This window comes from Cervus canadensis, chromosome 19 (genome assembly GCF_019320065.1).
Source record: "Cervus canadensis isolate Bull #8, Minnesota chromosome 19, ASM1932006v1, whole genome shotgun sequence".
NCBI lineage: Eukaryota > Metazoa > Chordata > Mammalia > Artiodactyla > Cervidae > Cervus > Cervus canadensis.
The window spans coordinates 27,003,215-27,027,975 of NC_057404.1; the positions used below are offsets into that span (position 1 = coordinate 27,003,215).

At 39.6% G+C, this 24,761-nt stretch overlaps 1 protein-coding gene across 12 annotated transcripts in view; it reads left to right on the forward strand.

Annotated features, from left to right (window-relative positions):
• The first annotated feature begins 10,809 nt into the window (after positions 1-10,809).
• The window catches only part of LCORL (ligand dependent nuclear receptor corepressor like), a 169,735-nt gene continuing 155,783 nt past the window's right edge, over positions 10,810-24,761 (forward strand). For 2 of the 12 annotated variants that reach the window (XM_043438488.1, XM_043438480.1), the window contains exon 1: positions 10,810-11,201. In XM_043438488.1, the coding sequence (XP_043294423.1) occupies positions 11,048-11,201 (154 nt within the window). In that variant the 5' untranslated portion in view covers positions 10,810-11,047. Of the gene's footprint in view, positions 11,202-11,275; positions 12,236-24,761 lie in introns of those variants that run through there. The other 10 variants (XM_043438492.1, XM_043438491.1, XM_043438485.1 and 7 more) reach the window with 10 other exon arrangements.

Consider the following 24,761-nt stretch of genomic DNA (forward strand, 5'->3'; position numbering starts at 1 on the left):
GATATTGGACTTCCCAGATTGATCTTGAAATTTTCACATCTTCTATTGTCTGTCTGTACATCATTTTGGTTTTTTGATGCTACTTCGAAGAAATTTTCTGTCTTAATCTCTCAACATTTCTATGGAATTTTATAATAATTTCATCAGAAATATTTTTAATTTCCAAAAGATCTTTCTTGATTCCTTGTTGTTCTCTGCTCTCACAGCATCTTGTTTCAAAGTAATTTTTGTTTTAATGATGCAGTATTTTCTTTTATCTCTCTGAAGATTCTAATTATAATTACTTGGAAGCTTTCCTGTATTCCCTGTATTGTCTCTGTTTTAATTTGGATTACATTTATCTGTTTGTTTTTGTTTCTGTCTTTCAAGTAGGATATTTTACTCATATGTCTAGGGACTCTTAACAGCCAACGCACATTTATGAGTGAAACCCTTAAACATTGTTTGGATGCTCTGCGTAAATGGCGGGCCTTATGACTGGTGGGCTTTACTGAAGTGTCATCAAGCAGAAGACCAGCTTTTTGTTAAGGAGATATTCACATATCATCTATATATCATCTATATATCAAAGCATCTATAAGTCTTTTCTATAGCATCTATAGGTCTTCCCTGTAGCTCAAATGGTTAAGAATCTGCCTGCAATGCAGGAGACCCAGGTTCAATCCCTGGGTCAGGAAGATCCCCTGGAGAAGGAAACTGCAACCCACTCCAGTATTCTTGCCTGGGAAATCCCATGGACAGAGGAGCCTGGCAGGCTATAGTCTATGGGGTTGCAAAGAGGCAGACATGACTGAGCGATTAACTCTGTAAGTCTTTTCTGTGAGACTTACGAGTTTATCTTGAGAAAGATCTCCAATTTCCTGTTGAATTGGAGGAATATAATGAGATATAACTCTGGTTATGCGTGTTCTAGGAGCAAGTTGGGGGAAATTTAGCAAACTTTTACTTAATAATCTGTGTTCAGTCTGCAACTTTAGCCCCTTCCCATGCAATACTTGGTGTCCTCAAATTCATAATCTCTCCAGTTCAATTTCTCCAAAGTGTGAATATCCAGTCTCTTGTAGGAGTCAGGATAAAAAGGCCTGGCTGTATATACATGGTCAAGAAGGAGTCTGGAGGAGGAGGTGATTCTCATCTCTTCATACACACCCTTTAAATTTCTCACTTCTACCTTCTGTCTTAGGATTTTTGTATTTCCTGAGAACAATGGAGAAACAGAGATTCAGGGAGACCAACAATATTCAAAAGAGTTGCTGAGTTTTATATTTAGATTTCTTTTTTCTTTCAAGTTTCTGGTTTAGAGCTTAAGAGCTTAATGACTTTAGAGCATATTAATAAGATTAGCTGATCTCACCTATTAAATTTGAAAATCTATGATATATACTATTTTTTACCTTCTACTTTGCATTAGTAATTATTAATTATAATTTAAATCTTATTATAATTTAAATCATCAGATGTTATTAACTTTGAAATATTGACTACTAAGTTAAAAGGTACTAAGCTTTATCACGTTTATTTTAATTCATATCTCTTCTTTATATGGGTAAATAATAATAAAATTTAATTGCTTTTTTCTTTTCTGTATTTTACATGTATTCTCTAGATGGTGTTAACATGCACCACTACCATATTTCAACTGGTTAAATAAGCATTTTTTATAGCAATATTTTAAAATAAACATTCAACCCACTACATTTTACTTCAGAGCTTTATTGCTGAACCTGTTTACCATGAAATACTAGTATTTTGTACTATTTTGTATTAAAATACATAAATATTTTCTATATGTTGAAACTGAGGACCCAATCCTAGCTATTGTCAATAGCATGGAAAAGAATTTTCAAATTCATAAATTGTTCCTATTTCTGTTCCCCAAGTCATTTTAGTAGGTAAAGAGATTTGCTTTATTCATACAAGACATTGTGGTTTATTTTGTATGAGAAATTTCAACATGTTGAAAGGCCAAATGACTATTTCTTGGTTTGAAATATAACCTCTGTAAAATGCAAACATGCCACTTCCTTTTGTCACTGTCTTGACATCAAGGATGAAAAATAAGTTTGGATTTATGAGTAGGTCTTGAGAATGTTGGTGGGGGTTGGAGTGAAAGAAGTCGTATATCTTTCATGTTTTCTTTTAAAAATCTCCATTTGTTACCTTTTCACTTCAACTTAACAGAAGTTTCTTTGGTATCAACTAAGTGTTGAATACAGATATGAAGAAGTGATGAATACCCAGGCTTTGACTTCACAATCCACAAGGTGATAGTGTTGATAAGATACGTCACAAATAATTATAATATATGAAAGAATATGATAAAAACTCATGAGAAAACATGTAAATAATGTGTTTTAAGAGCACAGAAAGGAGTAATAGACAAGCTCCATGAGAGGAGACCACATGGAAACATCAGAAGGTGGGCAGCAAAAAACCCAGTTTGGCTGAATGATATATTAAATACTGGGGACCATACTTTTGTGTTTGTATCACTATCTTCCCTCAAATAATCAGGAACCCCTGATGAAAATCATATAAGGTCCAGGCTCCTCAATTTCTGACTTTTTTTACAAAACAATATTATCACCTTCTTTTCTGCCTCCTAGTGTAAAGCAGTCATTAAATTTTGAAAAAGAGACTCAGATTCCAGTAATATCAGTAACTAGCTGAATGATGTTGAACAAGTTAACTTCTCTGGATGAATTTATAATTTCTTCTCTGTGATATACATATATTACTAACAGAACTTATTGCATAGGGTTATGGGAAAGATTAAATGAATTAATAATGTATATACATGACATATACCCTTATGGCAGAAAGTGAAGAAGAACTAAAGAGCCTCTCGATGAAACTGAAAGAGGAGAGTGAAAAAGTTGGCTTAAGTTTCAACATTCAGAAAACTAAGATCATGGCATCCGGTCCCATCACTTCATGGCAAATAGATGGGGAAACAAGTCAGACTTTATTTTTTGGGCTCCAAAATCACTGCGGACAGTGATTGCGGCCATGAAATTAAAAGACGTTTACTCCTTGGAAGGAAAGTTATGACCAACCTAGATAGCATATTAAAAAGCAGAGACATTACTTTGCCAACAAAGGTCTGTCTAGTCAAAGCTATGGTTTTTCCAGTAGTCATGTATGGATGTGACAGTTGGACTATAAAGAAAGCTAAGCGTCAAAGAATTGATGCTTTTGAACTGTAGTGTTGGAGAAGACTCTTGAGAGTCCCTTGGACTGCAAGGAGATCCAACCAGTCCATCCTAAAGGAGATCAGTCCTGAATATTCATTGGAAGGACTGATGCTGAAGCTGAAATTCTGATACTTTGGCCACCTGATGCAAAGAGCTGACTCATTTGAAAAGACCCTGATGCTGGAAAAGATTGAAGGCAGGAGGAGAAGGGGATAACAGAGGATGCGATGATTGAATGGCATCACCGACTCAATGGACATGAGTTTGAGTAAACTCTGGGAGTTGGTGATGGACAGGGAGACCTGGCATGCTGCAGTCCATGGGGTGGCAAAGAGTCGGACACGACTGAGTGACTGAACTGAACTGATACATGCTCAACAAATCATGGCTATTATTAAAGTAAAGAAAGTCAAGATTAGGAAACAGGAAATCTGATCTTTAGCTTGTATACTACTGCTTATAAGCTGTGTAACCTACATAAATTGCTTATTCTCTCTGGGTCTCAATATGCCCAACTGAAAAAGTAAGGGATTGACCTAGACAACCCATACCCTCACTAAACTGTAATAGTCTAGGTGCTATAGATGACATTTTATTTGACTTTGATACTGAACCATGCAATTGGATTAAATTGGATCAAATTGCCATCATTAAGCTATAATACATTGAAATTTTATGAAAAGGCTGAAAATGAAAGTGATAATAATGAGTTAGGATGGGGAAGTAATTTCAAGTGCACACAAAAAGAGTAGTGATAGATCAGATCCTATTAACATCTATCTGGATGTAAGAGAAAATAGATGGTAAATTTATTCAATTCAGATGCCAAGCTCAAAGGTGTGTGATTTTGTAAAAAGAAAAAAAAGAGAACAAGAAAAGAAAACATGCTCACCCTACTTTCAGTATTGGTTATCCTTCCAGTTTAGGGCCTGAAATCCTCCTAATACAGCAAAGCTCGTATCTAACTATAAGATATTTAATATGAAGAGGTTACAGGGTGTAACAGCAATCTTTTTAAAATGTATTTTAAAATACCCAGTGGTTGAACTAAACAAAGAACATAGAAAACAAAAATCTGAGATATGCCTCTGAGATAAGTGACAATGCTGAATCAACTATTATGCCCATTTTAATGTACACTGACAGTTTTGGAATAGGAAATAGACATTGTAGTGTAAGAAAGGAAATCCATGATCATTATATTTCTGCTCCTTCAATTTTTATTCCATCATTTGAAACCTTATCATTATTCCCTACAAAATGTACAAAAAAGATGTTGACAATATTTGGAAATATATCAAGAAGATAAAATTGGTCATCTATTTAACTAATTATTTAACTACAGTATTGAAATTAAATGCATCAGCATGTGTATCTGAAGCAAGTGTCCTTAGAGTCCAAACTCCCACAATTAAAAAAATACTGAAAATCTTTGGCTCATAAATCTGGATGAATCTAAGATGCTTGCATAACATTTAGCATAATATGGTAGCGTGGCTGATTAGAAATATTTTGTAAGGGGCTGTGTTCCATGTCCTAATAATTCATTGATCAAATTTGTCTTTGATTCTTATCCTTCTGATCAGTGCATTATAGCTCAGAACTAAAGGAAATATAGTAAAGTATGATATTTTTAAAGCAGTTAATAAAGTTTACTTAAAAAATGGCTTCTCAGAATAATGAGCAATTTTATAGTTAAGGCATCTAATAGCTATGCCTTATACTTCCAAAATCTAGTTCACACAAAAATGTTTATATTTTATTAAATTATAAAATGTATGCTATTTTGTATTTCATGTTGATAATTCATAATTAAATAGGTATTTTATAATCTTATTTGTATACTGGGTTGTTTATTTTTGTTGCAAAATAAAAAGGATAGCTTTCATTTTTGGTTAGTATCTCAAAAAACATCTCTTGTCATGTACCTCTGTAATTTCATATTTCTCTTCTATGGAAACATGGGTATTTCAAACTACTCTAATTTATTTGTATGTTTATGTCATATTCTAAAATGTACCCTAGCTTAAGAATTGACCAGCAAATGATTACATAAATCAAGAAATGCAATTTTTCCAGCAGTTCATATATATACTTGATACTCTGTAGATTGTTTATAAGTTTTAGGTGGATAATAGTGAGCTTGAATGGATATTTATGGTGATCTGATTGAAGCAGTAACCCTAATTTGTTGATCTTTTCTGTATCCATGCCATTTGTTAGTTCTCTTGCTCTCAGACGTTGAGCTTGGTCATATGATTTGCCTTGTTTAATAGGAGAATAGCAAGTAAATATGATGCAAGCAAAGACTTCAAAAGCACGTACACTGCTTACCCTCTTATTGTGCTTTATATCCTGCAACTAAATAAATAAACTTTAGCTCAGTTCAGTTCAGTCTCTCAGTCGTGTGCAAGTTTTTGTGACCCCATGGACTGCAGCACACCAGGTCTCCCTGTCCATCACCAACTCCCAGAGTTTACTCAAACTCATGTCCATCGAGTCAGTGATGCCATTCAACCATCTCATTCTCTGTCGTCCCCTTCTCCTCCTGCCTTTAATCTTTCCCAACATCAGGGTCTTTTCCAATGAGACAGTTCTTTGCATCAGGTGGCCAAAGTATTGGAGCTCTAGCTAGTCTCTCGATAATGAGATGCTTGGCTCAGTCATTCCTTTCACCGCAGCAAATGGGGAGCCAAACTCCAGACCAGAGAGAGGACACTGTAGATCAAGCAGCTTCCAGCATTAGCAATCCCAGTCAAAACCAGCAGTGCTCACCAGATAAGCAGAACCGCCCATTTAATCTGTAGACTTTTTGAGTGATAACAAATGGTTGTTCTTATTAGTTTGTTACACAGCAATAAACAATGATATAATATATACTGGAAATAGATGGAAGAATAAAAAATCTTTCTAAACACAATTAACATTTTGTTAATTAAAATAACATTAATATAGTTATATTATGATATTATATTATTAATATAATTTTGCTATATTAAAAATCCTTTGTCAGTAGCTAGATTTTCAGAGTAGGAGCCAATCTTGCATATGATTCCTCTATCCTTGGTTCTATAGATATCCCTAACAATTGCCAAATCAATCAATAAACAATGGGCATCAACTAAGTGCCTGGAACAGCACTAGATGCTGAAAATACTAAGGCGAATCAATTAGACTTCTATTATTATGTTCATTGAACTCACACAAAAATCAAGTTATTGGATTGTTATAACATACTCTGTGGAAAAAAAAAAAAAAAAACATACTCTGTGATACTTGCCATAGAAAAAAATCTTTGCTCTTCAAAGTCAAGCTGAATTCTAGTCCATGGGGTCACAAAATAGTCGGACACGACTTAGCAAGTAAACAACAGCAAAAGTTAACTCAATTCGTGTATTTCATTGTATATGGCCATTATCTTCCTCTTCTCCCAGAAGTTCTATAGATATGATATTCATTAGTTCTGTTCATTAATACTTATTTCCCCTACTTTGGAGGAACACAGTAGCATTGCACATTCCCTCAGGCAGTAGACTGAAAAGTGGGCACAAATAGTTTCCCTCCCTCTTTCTATGTCCTTTTCCAGCATGTCTTCCTGTTAAGAGGTAGGATCTATGTCCCCATTTTGACACTGGGCTCGGCCACATGATTTGCTTTAGCCAATGGACCTGGAGCAAATGTGACCCAAGGCGAAACTTAAAAAGTGCTTGTGCATAGAGGCTTGCTCTCTTGCTGCTTTTGGAATCCTGTGACTACCACCAAGAGAACAAGCCAAGGCTAGCTTCCTGATGATGAGGGACACCTGAATTGTTTGTTCTGTTGTCTCAGCTGACAGTTCACCCTCAGAAACAGAGCTGCCTTGTTGACAGGGAGCTTTTCACAAACACCTGAGTGAGTCCAGGCTGGGCAAGCAGAACTATCTGGCTGAGCCTAATGAAAATTGCTATTCCATAGAATCATGAACTAAACAAAGTTGATGTTACTAACTTTTAAGTTTTGAGGTGGTTTGTTATGCCCTATGTGATATATCAACTCCTCTGAAGTTAGGCATAGCCACACTATTTACTTCACCCAATGAAATATTTTACTTTTGGCAGAAGCCTTTAAGAGCTGGACTATGCTTTGGTTATCTTTTTTTCTCTTGTCATGCTGACTGGGGGACTTTCAGATTGAGGGGGAGGTCCCATAAACTTGGGTCCCTGAGTGGACACAGAACAGTTCCCCCTTCCCTCCCCAATACCAATTTTTTTCCCCAATCATTTTTATTAGTTGGAGGCTAATTACTTTACAACATTGTAGTGGTTTTTGCCATACATTGACCTGAATCAGCCATGGATTTACATGTGTTCCCCATCCTGAACCCCCCTCCCACCTCCCTCCCCATCCCATCCCTCTGGGTCATCCCAGTGCACCAGCCCCGAGCACTTGTCTCATGCATCCAACCTGGACTGGTGATCTATTTCACACTTGATAATATACATGTTTCGATGCTGTTCTCTCAGATCATCCCACCCTCGCCTACTCCCATAGAGTCCGAAAGTCTGTTCTATACATCTGTTCAGGCTCTACTACAAAGCCACAGTCATCAACACAGTATGGTACTGGCACAAAGACAGAAATATAGATCAATGGAACAAAATAGAAAGCCCAGAGATAAATCCACGTACCTATTGACACCTTATCTTCGACAAAGGAGGCAAGAATATACAATGGAATAAAGACAACCTCTTTAATAAGTGGTGCTGGGAAAACTGGTCAACCACTTGTAAAAGAATGAAACTAGAACACTTTCTAACACCATACACAAAAATAAACTCAAAATGGATTAAAGATCTAAATGTAAGACCAGAAACTATAAAACTCCTGGAGGAGAACATAGGCAAAACGCTCTCCGACATAAATCACAGCAAGATCCTCTATGATCCACCTCCCAGAATATTGGAAATAAAAGCAAAAGTAAACAAATGGAACCTAATTAAACCCAATACCGATTTTTGGAGAACATATAGTTTAAGTAAGAAGTAAATTTTTATATTAAACCTCTGAGATTTTGGGTTTCTATTATTGGAGCATTACCCAGCCCATCTGACTAACATGGAATTTGGTGCCCAGAAGGAAGTACAGTTATGATAGAAAATCTAAAATATATTCTATGACTTAAAAGCCCAGTGAGTAGTGGCGAGGAAACTGTCGTTAGACGCTAGAAAGTAGGCAATCCATGTTAGCTGTGGTAAAATATTTTGCTAATACTATTCATGCATGCCACCCATTCGTGCCCTTTCTAAACAGTTATTCTGTTCCTGTCCCAGCACTGTATGTTAAGTGCGTGTGTGTGTGTGTGTGTGTGTGTGTGTAAGCAGGGAAGATAGATACTTTGTCATTTCAGGTCTCTATAACAAGAGAAATGTTTTTTTTCCTGTTCTAATACAGGAACTACCAAGCATCACCCAGAGATGCTGGACTTCGAGATTAATGCCAGTACTGAATAGAACTTTTGGATTGTTTCACTTGTGATAGGAATGAATATATTTTGCAGCATAAAGAGAGTGATATGTAAATTGGTGATTAGAAGGATGGATTGCAGTAGTCATTAGTACTATTCACTAGTAAATTTTGGTTAATTTTCCTTCTGGGCAAATGATAGAATTATACTTTTCTGCTTCCTTCAAGGTAGCATGCCCACATAACTTGCTTTTGTCAATGAAATACGAGGGAAATTTACTTGGATCACTTTTAGAAACAGCCTGTTTGACATTCATCTTCCTTGAGCCTATCATGCAAGTGGGGAGGCTCCAGAGATTGGTTGGAGCCTCCTTAAGCCAACTGGTTGCTTGGTGACAATCTCAGGAGTGAAGTTCTCCCCAATCCCTCCCTTCCTTCTACCAGAAATGAACATACAAATGAACAGGAAATAACTGTTTTGTTGTTATTTTTAAGCCACTAAAACTTTTGCATCCTTTGTTACTGCACCAGTAACTTGCTGCTACTGCTTAGTAGCTTCAGTCTTGTCTTACCAGGCTTCTCTGTCCTTGGGATTCTCTAGGCCAAGAGTATTAGAGTGGGTTGACATGCCCTCCTCCACAGGATCTTCCTGATCCAGGAGGGATTGAACCTGGGTCTCCTGCATTGCAGGCAGATTCTTTACCGCTGAGCCACCAGGGAAGCTCTAGTAACCTAGCCTATGCTAACCAATGTGAAAGAGGTTGATAATTTTAGCGATTACAGTTTCAGTAGAATGCATAACTGAAACCATTCACTGATAACTCCAAAAACATCTTCATTCATGATTTCACTTGCTTCTTCAATTGTGTTCATTCTAAACAAGATGATTATGAGATTTTGAACTTCACTTTTTTTTAAAATTTTTGAAAATTTAAAACTGCATCTTCACTACTGAGGAAGAAGAGATGAGCAGGACTACTTTCTCCTGGGGGCAAGGGTGGGGCGAGAGGTAGATAAGGAAGGATAACCCACAAAATAGGGAGGATGGAACCGAATTCAGAATTCACAGGCGTTTCCAACAAGAATTAAAACGTGTTTTCCACAGACTTGTGCATAAATTCCCGGTAATACACTACTTCTCAGCAAACTTTGGGGTCTTAGTTTCGGTTCAGCACTCTGCACTTATACAGAAACACATGCACAATCACTGTGGTGCAAAAGTAAAAACTGTCACTGGAGTTCATATTTAATCAAAAGCTTTCTCTCTGTGCGAAGAAACATTTTCTCTAGAGCAGCGCAGAATTTATTCCAAACGTTTAAGTGCTAAATCCCGTACCGCGCACTGCACCAGGGTTAGGCAAACGAAAGATGACATGGAACACAAGATTCAATGGGTTGCTGTCCAGGAGCTTACATTTTGCCGAGCATAAGTTTCTCTTTTGGAGTTTTAACCCAGCCACATCCAATCCTCTGCCCCGTAAACGATTTCCGGTGAAGTCTCACATCTTTCCCCTAATTTTACAAATATTCTTGCTTTCTGAGATGTCATCGCCCTGGAAACTGAAGTTACTGGGGGCTCTGTCTTGGGACATTCGGCAGATCTCGGATGCAGCTGAATCACCGGCTTGTTCTTTCCCTAGAGTGGCGAGATGACAGTGACCCCAAAAGTTTCCAGCACTTAGAGCATAAGCTTAAAGTAGCCCGAACCTTCAAGGGACCCACAACTCTAGCGGCTTCCACTGCCCTTCTATCACGAATTCTAAGGAAGTTAAGGCGGTTGGGTCAGACCCTGCAACTCTCGCAGCGCATTGTTCTGGGCGCTAAACCCACCAGCCGCGCGGAGCTGAGAAGTCTAAGGCCGGGCAGCAGTCCCAAGTGTGCAAAGACCGAAAAGTGCCCGTCTCTACTGGACTGCAAGAACCGGCATGCATCGCGCCGAGACGGCAATCTCCGCTTCGGAACCCCAGCGCAAAGGGGCCTGGGAAGTGAAGTCTCCGGGCGTCCGGAGTCGCGGTGCGAAGGCAGAAGGAAGGCATTGCTAGTCTGCTCCATTAGCGCGCCGGTTCCTGGCCAGGCTCCGAGCCTCTCGCTGCTGCTCAGGGTTTTCGCGGGCGGCGGGAGCAGTATGGCTTGCTTGAGTAAACTCCGGGGGGAGGGGAGAGAGGAGAGTAGATGGGGAGGCGGGGTCAGCGGAAGCGGCAGGTTGCTTCCTTCTCCTTACGCTCCCTCCCCGCCTCTCCCAGAGGGAGCGATGGGAGGGGGAGGGAAGGGCAGAGGGAAGGTAGTGTGACACGTGTCAATCAACCCCCCTCCGGGGGGCGCGCGCTCCGGGGCTCGCGCCGAGGGCTCGCGCCCCTGCCTCGTGCCTGCGCCGCTCGTATGTAAATGAGGGCGCGTGACGCGGGACGCAGATGGACAAGGGAAGAGAGAGAATGGCCGCTGCCGCCGCCGCTGCTGCCGCCGCCGCCGCCGCCGCTCAGTGCCGGAGCCCTCGGTGCGCGGCGGAGAGGAGAGGATTCCGGCGGGAACTCGACTCTTGGCGCCACCGCCTCATGCACTGTGTAGGTAAGAGAGACACGGGCCGGAGCCCCGGCTCCGCGCGGCGACGACTGCCGCAGCCCGAGGAGTTTGTGGCTGAGGGGTTTAGTTGAATCTTCCGTTCGGGTCAGTTCAATGGGGGAGCGAGATGGGAGCGGCGGCGCGGCGGCTCCGGCGCTCGCCTTTTGTCTGGGGGCTCTTCGCCCGGCGCGGTCCGCGCTCATTCTCCTTCTTTGCTCTTGGGCTCCCCTGGAACTGTTAGTTAGGACCCGCTCGCCGAGCCCCCGAGGAAACGGCTCGCTTGCGCTCTCCCCGAAACTCGTCGGCGCCCCTCGCCGCTCACCGTCAGCCCTGTCAATAGGGAGGAAGCTGGCCGGCGGGTCGGCGCCCGGGCGGAGGGGAGCCGGCGGGCAGAGCCGACGGGAGGAAGGCGGGCTGGTCCGCGCCCCCGCCGGGCGCACACACACCCCCTTCTGCCGCCGGGGACCGGGCTGGCGGACGCGGCCGGGCTCCGGGGACGGGGATCTGAACGACCCTCGGGCGCTCGCGGGGCTGGTATCTAGGGTGGGCCCGCTGGGGGCGAGGGGCGGCGGGGGCGTCGCCCGAGGGGCGGGGGTGCCCAACTCTGCCCTCTCGTGCTCGGCGGCGGCGGCGCTGTGTGTACCCCTTTAAGAAGGAGCCGCTCGAGCGCTGACGGTTGGGATTTGAAGTTCTTCCTCCCTCTTTGGAAGTCTGGACTGAGGGGGGGTGTTGCCATGGCGACGGCAACCCCCCCACCTTTCTCCTCACGGACGCCCCGAAGACTCGGGTCTTCTTTTACTGTCATGTGATGGACCCTTCCCTGCACAGACATGCACATCGCTCTCCCCACCTCGCATCCCCTTCTGCAGTTTCGTCTTCCTTTTTGGTTGGGTGGGAATCGTTTTGCTTCAAACTTCTGGGCTCCGGACTGTCATTCTGCGGGTTCCTCGGGGGTGGCGTGAGGTGGTGGGATCTCGCCGCCTTGCCGCCGTTGCTTTTTTGTCTGAGTGAGACGTGTACGTGGAGCTGTTATCCAGCAGGTTGGTTGAGTGGGCACTGAGGGGATAACGCGGGTTGTGGGATGGGGTGTGTTGTGTTTGTTTTGGAAGGGGTTGATGGGTAGGAGAGTATGAGAAGAGGTGAAGGGAAGGTTGCATTGTCTAAGGAGTGGATAGTGGCAGCACCTTGCTCAACTGGCGATTAAACCTTGGCTTTGGGAGTTGAGGAAGGAAACCTTAGTTCCCTAAGAAAACAACTACCTTGCTTCCATCTGTTCTTGCGCCACCTCGCGCCCCTTTCCCTCCCCCCACTCCCCTTAGATTTGTTTAGTTAGCGCTTGAAGATCTTGTTTTTCAGTAGTGAAAAGGAGATCGTGGTAAGAAACTAGTACAACTTAACTCAGAAATGTGCACTGCGGAGTACGGTGGGTATAGGAAAACATACGAGAAGGAAGGTTGCTCTGATTAGGGACATTTAAGTTATGTTTAAGCAAGTCACAGTTTTACCCTTTATATGTTTTGTTCTCATCTAAGGAAACGTTCTAGGAAATAGCTTTAGTCAAGTAGTCATAAGTGATTTTGCTTTTAAAAATGTGAAAAAGAACCTCATCGTGTTTTTATATAAAATTTTAAGCGAAGTGTTGCTAATGCCTCCCGAATACAAAATGGACCCTGTTTTTATAATTGCTTATGTAAAGATTTCTCCCACTGACAACCTGTTTGAAAACTGTTGAGTTGTTCAGTTAGAATCAGGCAGGATGGTAGCATTGTAATACTGGCTCGAGATACTGTGTTAAGTTTTGCCGAGGCACAGTTATTTGACGATGTCTTTGGACAATTTTTATATTTTAGTATACTTTGGCTTTTTGTTTTTCTCATCTTGCTTGTTTAGTTGCACTAAGTATCACTTTGTCTCACAAAAATATGTTTTTGAAAAATAGTCGAATTTTTGTTAATCGCAAAATTAATTGGATTTGATGGAAAAGGGAAACAGGATATCTTCCTGTCTTACCTACTTGGATACTTTAGTAGGATTAGAAGACGTTGAAAATTGGGTTAATGCTGTGTGTTTAATATGCAGTCACTATATTCACTTGTACGATATTTGAAAGGAAATTTTTTTTTTTTCCCCCTAAGCCCTAACTATATTTGAGAGTTACTTCCCACAGCCCCAGTCCTACTCAGGAGACCTAAGAAGATCCATCTCCTACTTTGTTTTTATCATGGTTGTTTTTTAAATAAACGATAAAACTCTTAAGCAGGGTAAACACTGGTTGATTGGGTTTTTTCAGTAGTCTTATGTGTGAAGCACCTATTCATAGTATGAATTGAGATTGAATGCATTTGTGTAACTTTTAAGTTGCGTTTTGCTATTTGTAAACATGTTCGCAAAGAAACTGTATTCTTTTTACTGTGCCTGTGTGTATGTGTGTGAATATATGTGTACTTCCATATTGAATATTTATTGCTCTTATTGACATTTTATAAAATATCCTGTCTGTCTTTGGGGAAGAAAATGATGTACAAGGCTTTTTTTAAATGAGGTATGGAAATTGTAAGCAGTGTCTCAAGGCTGTACAGCAAATTAGTATTGAAATAATAGTGATATTTTAAAATCTCAGTTCTTAGCCTAAATCTTCAATCTTTTTCATTTTTTTGAAAAAAATTAATGTTCTAATTTTATGGGCAAAAAGTCCATTTTACTTGTCATAACTGCTTGTAGTTAGCTAAGATGTTTAATTCTTGATATGGAAAATATTGTTTACCTTTCTCAATTTGTGGAACTCATCTCTTTATGTTAGATTTATAGCTACTCTGTGATTTAATCCTAGTATTTCTTTTTTTAGAATTGAGGAGTTGTTCTGTAAGCTCTGTGTCACAGTATCATTATATACAATATGATGCTTTTTACAATTTGATTTTTTTTGTTTTTTCTGCAATCGTCCTATACTGTGCTAACTTTTAAGTAGGTTCATCTAACAAATGTTTGAGTGCTTGTTGGGTATAATTAGTAGTATCCTAGTACTCAGCATGATATTGAGTGATAACAGATTTACTCCTGGATTGTATGAGATACATAATTAGTATCTGATAAGTCATAAGATTTAAAGCAAAGTCAAGTCTAGGATTAAAGAAATGCATTAATATATTTTTAAACTTCATCAGGACTTGTATAGTCTATTAGGATATTTGATCTGGGAAATGAGGCAAGTTTTTTGTTTTAACTTTTAATTTTGATATAATCTCATGTTTACAAGAAAAGTTGAAAGAATAGTACAAGGGACTCCTCTATATCCTTCCTCACATTCAGGAATTGTATTACATTTTGCAGTATTTGCTTTATCGTTCTTGCCCTGTCATCTATTTATATCTTTTTTTTTCTGGACCATTCAAAGGTGATTTAGAGACATGATGCCTCTTTATCCCTAAATTCTTCAGTTATACTTCCTAAAACCAAGTACATTGTCTTGCCTAACCATAGTATAGTTATTAAAACCAGGAAATATAACATTGACATACTTTAATAATACTATTACTGAATTCATAATTCATGTTCATGTTTTATCAATTTTATTTTATAGCCTTTTCCCCCAGCCAGGATCATACATTGAATTTGGTTGTCATATTTCTTTAGTCTCTTTAAATCTGGAACATTTCCTCAGCCTTTCTTGTATTTCTTGACCTTGACATTTTTGAAAAGTACAGGACAGTTATTTTGTCTAATGTCCCTCAATTTGAATTTGTCATTTGTTTCCTCATGATTAGATTGGTTATGCATTTTTGGCAGGAATATCTTCTGTCCTTCTTAATACCTCGTATATTAAGGTTCATGATGTTGGTTTGTCCCAATGTTGGCGATGGTACCTTTGAAAGTTTGGTTAATGTGGTCTTCTCCCTATTTCTCCCTAAAAGGTAGTTTGTCCTTTTGTAATTAATTTGTAATTGATGGGAAAATACTTTGCAGAATAGGATATTTACATAGTCTCATAAAACTTACCCACAAGTTTTAACATCCATTCATGATTTTTTGTTCTGTGGCTAGTAGTTGATACTCTGTCATAAAGCAGTCTTTCTTCTCTCTTCCTTTATTTTGTTATTTTCATCAGAATGAACTCATTGATTATTACTTTATTCAGTGGTTAAATCCATTGCTGTCATTATTTTGATTTCCAGGTTGTCCTTGGTTTGGCCAGTGGGAGCCTCAGCAAGCTGGTTCCAGTGTTTTTTGACAAACCACATATTTCCCCAACCCTTCCCTGCCCAATGATTATTTTTGAGCACTTCTTTCTTCCCAAACAACATATTCCAGGTTTATCTTGTACTTTACTTGTTCCAGCCCTGACAGCCATTTTTCCAAGGAGTTTTAGGTTCTTTTTAGTGGAAAATAGATTTAGATACCAAAATGTGAACAGGAGGTGTCAGGACTGTTGTTAAGCCCTATTTTATGATACAGAAGTTAATGATCAGTGTAACTGATTTCTTTAAGGTTACAACAGTAAAACAATGAAGATTTGATCAGAATTATTCTATAAACTCCAGCATATTTCCAACATAGCATCGTTGTCCCAGTAGAAATAGTTTTCTAGTAGCCACATTTAAATGGCATGTTTGATTTTGCCCAGTATATTAAAAATATTTTAAATTAGCCCATATAAAATTGTTGAATTAGTTTACATTCTTTTTAAAATGTTAAGTCTTTGAAATCAGTTATTATATCTCAAGTTGGACTGATTACATTTCAGATGCTTAGTAGTCTTTGGCGGCAAATGGCTACCACATTGGACAGCGCAGTTTTATAATGAGTGACTCCAGCAAAGTCTTGATTACCTGGGTAATCAAGGTAATCACTTATTCACTTCTGTTGATACTATAGCTTTCTGATAGCTTTCCCCAAATCTTTTATTCCTCATGTCTTTTGTTTGAATACTGTAATATAGCAAATGGGAATATAGACTCTGGAGCTAGACTATCTCTGTTTGAATTATGTTAACCACCTACCAGTTACCACCTACAAGTTACTTAATCTTTCTGTACTTCAGTCCCTTACCTACAAATTAAAGGTAATAACAGTTGTTTGAAAATTAATTCTGTTGATATGTTAGTATGTCTGCCATAGAAAGCATGCCCTAAACTGCCTATTATTGTTATTGAATTATACTGGTTATTAGCAGCTTTGAGCTTGATGTTTTTGCCAATAGATTCTTTCTGGCGGGAATGCCAATGAACAATGAAAAAATCCTGAGTCATGTTAAAGAAGAAGATAGTAAAGGCTTAAAAGATCTATGTTCCAGGATATTCTTGAGCCATAGTCGTGGAGTTTAAGAATCACAGTATAGTCACTTGGCTTGGTCTTTGCTTTTTATATGTAAGGAGAGCAAAAGATGTTTGATGCCATTCTACATTCTAAGGAATATTTTGGCTTCATAGTTAACTAAATACAAGAAATTAGTTTAAATTCATTTTTAAAAAGCCTGTATTGTACTAAATCATCTTGAACTTACTCTTTGTTGGTACCTAATCTCTGTACCCTTCCTGTTAACCATGTCACTGTCTTAGAGCTCTGCACTTGGCAAGTGCTTGCAGAGTGAACTTTCTTGCAAACTACCTGCTCCCAGCCATAATCAGGGTCAGAAGATATTATCTTCCTCTATTTTTAACCTCTGAAGAAGTTATAGGAGTACTTCATAGAGCTATAACACTTAAAGATGGGACAGTCCAGGGAAATATAGTTCTACATAATCAACTTGACACTTCTTTCTGGGCGCTTCTTGTCTTCTACTCCTTTATTTTTCCACTGACTTCTGCTTCATCTTGTCACTATTGCTATGTAAATCCCAGAAGAGAAGATTTATGTAGAAATCTGGATTAGATGAGAACTGGTATGAATGGGTCAACTACCCGAAAACTTCGACCCTAAAGCTATTTTTTCAAATAGCATTTATTTTATTCTTTAAAAAAGATGTGAATTATACCACTATCTAATATGTATCAGGCAAGCGGAATCTGTGATGATCATGAGTAGTTGGGTGGTAAAGACACATATCCAAATTTCTCTGTAAAATAGGCTTACTGTGAATTTTGCATGTAAAATTTTAAATTCTATGTACTCTTCCATTATTGTATACCTGGAAGTTCTGCCATCCTTGGGTTCAAGCAATATATGAATTTTATGTATTTGCAGATGTTAGAAACAGGCTGTGTGCCAGTGTGAGCCTACTCTACATATCCTTCTTTCTGTGTGGTGCTTGCTGTCTCTTCCTGTCCATGCTACTTCCCTGAGCTGGCTACACGTGTGTACCCCCCTCCCTGTTTGGCTGGGTACTGTGGTAAGTTCCTATTACGTCACCATAAGTAGCTATTATGTGTTCTCCATGCTCCTCTGACTTGTCTTTCAATCCTGGTTTTTATTCTACCACAGTGCAGTCTTGGGAGGAGCAACCAACAGCATGTAGATTTTTGGATATACAATTTCTTCTTTCTTTTTGGTTATTCCAGTTTTTCCAATTATCACATATATTATTGAGGTTTAGAGTTCCTTTTTCCTTTGGCTAATATTCCTTTGTGTGTGTGTGTCTGTGTGTGTGTGTGTTTTATTCACCACAGAATATAGGAAAGACAATGTGAATAGGCCCAGACCAACCTACTACTGCCATTAGGAAACTAATTAAGGTAACAAAATAATGCCATATTTGTATTTGAAGAATGCTGCTTTGCTCTTAATTAAAGCTAAATAAAAATTTGTTTTGAGACTTTTTATGTTTTCTAGAAAACAACTTACAACTTACTTTTCTGTATCTTCTTGCCTTTCATGTAGTTTTCCCACTCATCGGCAACAATCCTATTCTGCTCACTTATAATTGCTTCTTTGTTTTTCTTTGTTCTTTACCTTAATCTGTTACTAAGTTATTACTATTTTCTTTACAACATCCTTTTGGATTTTGTTTTTTCTGATGAAGTCAAACACTTGGGCAGGTTCAGATGAGAGTCTAGTTTATGCCAGTAGCTGCATAGCTGATTTACTGTCCTTCACCTTAGTTTACAGCCTATATTAAATCATTATTTGGAATAACTACTTTGATTTTTGTAGTTTACAAAGCAGTGGTATCTCCTATGTGTCTTTTTTCATCAAATACAAGTTAGTTGATCATAGTCCATCAGACTTCTTTCCTGTTTGGCTCACTTCTGCTTTAGACAGCCCCGCCACTTTCATCGATTTTTTGGTTCTGTTTTGTACACATTGCCCCAAACTCTTGAGTATCTTATTAATCATAACAGCCACCCTGCATCCTCAGTCACCTTTAAAATTCAGTTGCATCCTAGAGTCTTTTCTAAAGCATTTATTGAAAAACAAGTTTGAGACCTTTCTCTGTTAATCTCAAACTGGGTAGTTCTTTTCTGATGGCTATATGTAAGGTGTGTATGTAGGAAAATAACTTCATCCAGTAGTCTTCATATTTAAATAGTAAACTAGGAAACAGTTTAAGGACCAAGGGCTGAATCTGCAAAAGGTAAAAAAGGATTAAGAATTGAAAAAACACAGTTCTTTTCAGCATCTACCACTAGTTCCAGATAGGAAAAGGAGTATGTCAAGGCTGTATATTGTCACCCTGCTTATTTAACTTAGATGCAGAGTACATCATGAGAAACGCTGAGTTAGATGAAGCACAAGCTGGAATCAAGATTGCTGGGAGAAATGTCAAATAACCTCAGATATGCAGATGACACCACCCTTATGGCAGAAAGTAAAGAAGAACTAAAGAGCCTTTTGATGAAAGTGAAAGAGGAGAGTGAAAAAGTTGGCTTAAAGCTCAACATTCAGAAAACAAAGACCATGGCATTCGGTCCCATCACTTCATAGCAAACAGATGGGGAAACAGTGGCTAACTTTATTTTTTGGGTTCCAAAGTCACTGCAGATGGTGACTGCAGCCATGAAATTAAAAGACGCTTAGTCCTTGGAAGGAAAGTTATGACCAACCTAGACAGCATATTAAAAAGCAGAGATATTACTTTGTCAACAAAGGTCTGTATAGTGAAAGCTAAGGTTTTTCCAGTGGTCATGTATGGATGTGAGAGTTGGATAAAGAAACCTGAGCCCTGAAGAATTGATGCTTTCGAACTGTGGTGTTGGAGAAGACTCTTGCGAGTCCCTTGGACTGCAAGGAGATCCAGCCAGTCCATCCTAAAGGAGATCAGTCCTGAGAGTTCATTGGAGGGACTGATGTTGAAGCTGAAACTTCAATACTTTGGCCACCTAATGCGAAGAGCTGACTTAATTGAAAAGACCCTGATGCTGGGAAAGATTGAGGGCAGGAGGAGAAGGGGACAATAGAGGATGAGATGGTTGAATGGCATCACCGACTCAATGGACATGGGTTTGGGTGGACTCCGGGAGTTGGTGATGGACAGGGAGGCCTGGCGTGCTGTGGTTCACGGGGTCGCAAAGATGTGGACAAGACTGAGCGACTGAACTGAAGTTCCAATACTTTGGCCACCTGATGGGAAGAGCCAATTCTTGGAGAAGATTGAGGGCAGGAGAAGAAGAGAGCGACAGAGGATGAGATGGTTGGGTGGCATCATCGGCTAAATGGACATGAGTTTGAGCAAATTCCAGGAGATAGTGAAGGACAGGGAATCCTGGGTTATTGTAGTCATGGCGTTGCAAAGAGTTGGACACTACTGAATGAACAAGTTATAACCTTAGGCACAAGTCATTTTACTTTTCACAGATAGATATCTGTGAAACTAGGATAGTATCTGTCCTTAAAGCTTCACTATTTTTGCTTTTTATGAAAAGTGCTATAATACTATGTAGTAGTGGTTTCTGGACTAATTGATATAAATTAAGGAATTAGCAGCATAATGATGACATATAAATCTGTGGAAATGAATGAGACCACCTAAGGGCAAGAGATAGTATTACTAGAGGGGAGTAGAGTACTTGGTATTACATCCTAAGGAATCTTAACACTCTTTGGATGGAGGAAGAGGAATCTCAAGGTAAGACCACTGGACTTTTGCACTGTAAAGTAAAACTGTTGGCTGAGTACAAAAGCCAGGAGAGATGGTATTACCAAATCTAAGAGGAGAGAAGAGTGTTACAATAAGGAGAGATTGTTATGTGTTGATGAGATGTCGAGTACCATTAAACAGGGAAGTGTACATTGTTTTTGGCAGCATGAAGTTCTTGGTGACCTTGACTGGATAAATTTAAGCAGAGTGGTGGGAATGGAAGCTGTATTGTAATAGGTTAGAATGTATTTAAGATGTATGTAAGAGGAGAAAACATTTGAGAAGGTACATTGAGGGAGAACGTATGAATGGAGCAGTAATTGAAAGGCAGTTGCTGATGGACAGGGAAACATGGTGTGTTGCATTCCATGGGGTTGCAAGGAGTCAAACATGACTGAGCTACTGAACTGAACTGGGCTTTAGGGATGTTTGTTTCATAGATGGATAATAAGGTGGAGAATACTTTTCTGAATTGATAATATCCATGATTGCTTTATGTGTTAATTAAGCTGAGACTTGATAGCTACAAAATATTCAGAGATAATTAAATAAATATAATAGACTTGGTTTGAATCATTGAGTGTGAACTCTCATATTTCCTTCAAAACATATTTTCCTAAGTAAGTTCATCAACTTAATATGTGTAGTATTAGTGTGTTATACATTTTAAAAGAAAGATTTTTTTTCCAGTTAACTTACTGTTGTCAGTCAGTCATCGAATATCTTGAGTCCTACTGTGTGTCAGTTAATTGTAGTGTAATTCTATGATTCTTCCTAAACTAGGTTCAGAATTGGAAATAGACTCAAGAATCAGGAATCAAAATGTTAACTTTTTAGATGGTAAGTTTGTATTGAAGAACCTGGCTTGTAACTGAGGCCAAAATTAAGACAGTATCACTCTGAACTGAACTTGCCAACCTATCAATGACAAAGCAGCTAGAGCTGCAGGCCTCTTCTAATAAACAAGGAGGCTTTACTACCTGTTACCTGTGGTTTGTCTATTGATACGTTGGACCATCTAGGCAGGATGAGTGGTAGGCTTGGACATGCATGAAAAATGACCTTTAAAACATTAATGCATTCTGCTAGGAACAACTATCAGGATGCTGCCAATACTAGTCATTCTTCTTTCCTTTGGTAGGATGAATAAGGGGTAGGAAAAAAGGCAAAAGCTCCAAGAGTACTTCCCCTAAAGTATTGGGCGAGGTGGGAATTGTGAGTTGGGTATAAAGACTAATTTCTATACTAGGAATTATTTGCTTTTCAAGAAATTACAGTTTTGAGGGATGTTAAGTATTAGAGTTGGCATAATAGAAAGCTAGAATTCAGTTCAGTTCAGTCGCTCAGTCATGTCCGAATCTTTGCGACCCCATGAACCACAGCACGCCAGGCCTCCCTGTCCATCACCAACTCCCGGAGTCCACCCAAACCCATGTCCATCGAGTCGGTGATGCCATCCAACCATCTCATCCTCTGTCGTCCCCTTCTCCTCCTGCCCTCAATCTTTCCCAGCATCAGGGTCTTTTCAAATGAGTCAGCTCTTTGCATCAGGTGGCCAAAGTATTGGAGTTTCAGTTTCAGCTTCAACATCAGTCCTTCCAATGAACACCCAGGACTGATCTCCTTTAGGATGGACTGGTTGGATCTCCTTGCAGTCCAAGGGACTCTCAAGAGTCTTCTCCAACACCATAGTTCGAAAGCATCAATTCTTCAGCACTCAACTTTCTTTATAGTTCCACTCCCACATGCATACATGACCACTGAAAAACCATAGCCTTAACTAGATGGACCTTTGTTGGCAAAGCAATGTTTCTGCTTAGAGCAATTAATTTTGATTTGAAGAATCTGAAATTACTACACTTAAAAGGATTGATTGAAAGTAGGAGTTGCAGTCTTTTTTTGTAAAGGGCTAGATGTAAACATTTTAGACCTTGTGGGCCATATGGTCTTTATTACAACTACTCAACTCTGCTGTTCTAGTGCAAAGTTCAGTTCAGTCGCTCAGTTGTGTCTGGCGATCCTGTGGACTGCAGCATGCCAGGCCTCCCTGTCCATCACCAACTCCTGGAGTTTACTCAAATTCATGTCCATTGAGTCGGTGATACCATCCAACCTTCTCACCCTCTGTCGTCCCCTTCTCCTCCTGCCTTCAATCTTTCCCAGCATCAGGGTCTTTTCAAATGAGTCAGCTCTTCGCATGAGGTGGCCAAAGTATTGGCGTTTCAGCTTCAACATCAGTCCTTCCAATGAACACTCAGGACTGATCTTTAGAATGGACTGGTTGGATCTCCTTGCAGTCCAAGGGACTCTCAAGAGTCTTCTCCAACACCACAGTTCAAAAGCTTATAATCCAACTCTCACAGCCATACATGACTACTGGAGAAACCATAACCTTGACTAGACAGACCTTTGTTGACAAAGTAATGTCTCTGCTTTTTAATATGCTGTCTAGGTTGGTCATAACTCTCCTTCCAAGGAGCAAGTGTCTTTTAATTTCATGGCTGCAGTCACCATCTGTAGTGATTTTTGTGGCCCCAAAAAATAAAGTTTCTCACTCTTTTCCTATTTGCCATGAAGTGACGGAACTGGATGCCATGATCTTAGTTAACTGAATGTTGAGCTTTAAGCCAACTTTTTCACTCTCCTCCTTCACTTTCATCAAGAGGCTCTTTAGTTCTTTGCTTTTTGCCATAAGGGTGGTCATCTGCATATCTGAGGTTATTGATATTTCTCCTGGCAATCTTGATTCCAGCTTGTGCTTCTTCCAGCCCACCGTTTCTCATGATGTACTCTGCATATAAGTTAAATAAGCAGGGTGACAATATACAGCCTTGATGTACTCCTTTTCCTATTTGGAACCAGTCTGTTGTTCCATGTCCAGTTCTAACTGTTGCCTCCTGACCTGCATACAGATTTCTGAAGAGGCAGGTCAGGCAATCTGGTATTCCCATCTCTTTCAGAATTTTCCACAGTTTATTGTGATCCACACAGTCAAAGGCTTTGACATAGTCAGTAAAGCAATAATATATGTTTTTCTGGAGCTCTTCTTGCTTTTTCAGTGATCCAGCGGATGTTGGCAATTTGATCTCTGGTTTCTCTGCCTTTTCTAAAACCAGATTGAACATCTGGAAGTTCACGGTTCATGTATTGCCAAAGCCTGGCTTGGAGAATTTTAAGCATTACTTTACTAGTGTGTGAGATGAGTACAATTGTGCAGTAGTTTGAGCATTCTTTGGCATTGCCTTTCTTAGGGATTGGAATGAAAACTGACCTTTTCCTGTGGCCACTGCTGAGTTTTCCAAATTTGCTGGCATATTGAGTGCAGCACTTTCACAGCATCATCTTTCAGGATTTGAAATAGCTCAACTGGAATTCCATCACTTCCACTAGCTTTGTTCGTAGTGATGCTTTCTAAGGCCCACTTGACTTCACATTCCAGGATGTCTGGCTCTAGGTGAGTGATCACACCATGGTGATTATCTGGATCATGAAGATCTTTTTTGTTCAGTTCTTCTGTGTATTCTTGCCACCTCTTCTTAATATCTTCTGCTTCTGTTAGGTCCATACCATTTCTGTCCTTTATTGAGCCCATCTTTGCATGAAATGTTCCCTTGGTATCTCTGATTTTCTTAAAGAGATCTCTAGTCTTTCCCTTTCTTTTGTTTTCCTCTAGTTCTTTGCACTGATCACTGAGGAAGGGTTTCTTACCTCTCCTTGCTGTTCTTTGGAGCTCCACTTTCAAATGGATATAGCTTTCCTTTTCTCCTTTGCTTTTTGGTTTTCTTCTTTTCACAGCTATTTGTAAGGCCTCCTAAGACAGCCATTTTGCTTTTCTGCATTTGATTTTCTTGGGGATGGTCTTGATTCCTGTTTCCAATACAATGTCACTAATCTCCGCCCGTGGTTCACCAGGCACTCTATCAGATCTAGTCCCTTAAATCTATTTCTCACTTCCACTGTATAATCGTAAGGTATTTGATTTAGGCCATACCTGAATGGTCTAGTGGTTTTCCCTACTTTCTTCAATTTAAGTCTGAATTTGGCAATAAGGAGTTCATGATCTGAGCCACAGTCAGCTCCTGGTCTTGTTTTTGCTGACTGTATAGAGCTTCTTCATCTTTGGCTGCAAAGAATATAATCAGTCTGATTTCGGTGTTAGCCATCTGGTGATGTCCATGTGTAGAGTCTTCTCTTGTGTTGTTGGAAGAGGGTGTTTGCTACGACCAGTGCAATCTCGTGATAAAACTCTTGGCAAAACTGTATTAGCCTTTGCCCGGCTTCATTCTATACTCCCAAGGCCAAATTTGCCTGTTAGTCCAGGTGTTTCTTGACTTCCTACTTTTGCATTCCAGTCCCCTATAATGAAAAGGACATCTGTTTTGGATGTTAGTTCTAAAAGGTCTTGTAGGTCTTCATAGAACCATTCAGTTTGAGCTTCTTCAGCGTTATTGGTCGGGGCATAGACTTGGATTACCATGATACTGAATGGTTTGCCTTGTAAACGGACAGAGATCATGCTTTCGTTTTTGAGATTGCATCCAAGTACTGCATTTTGG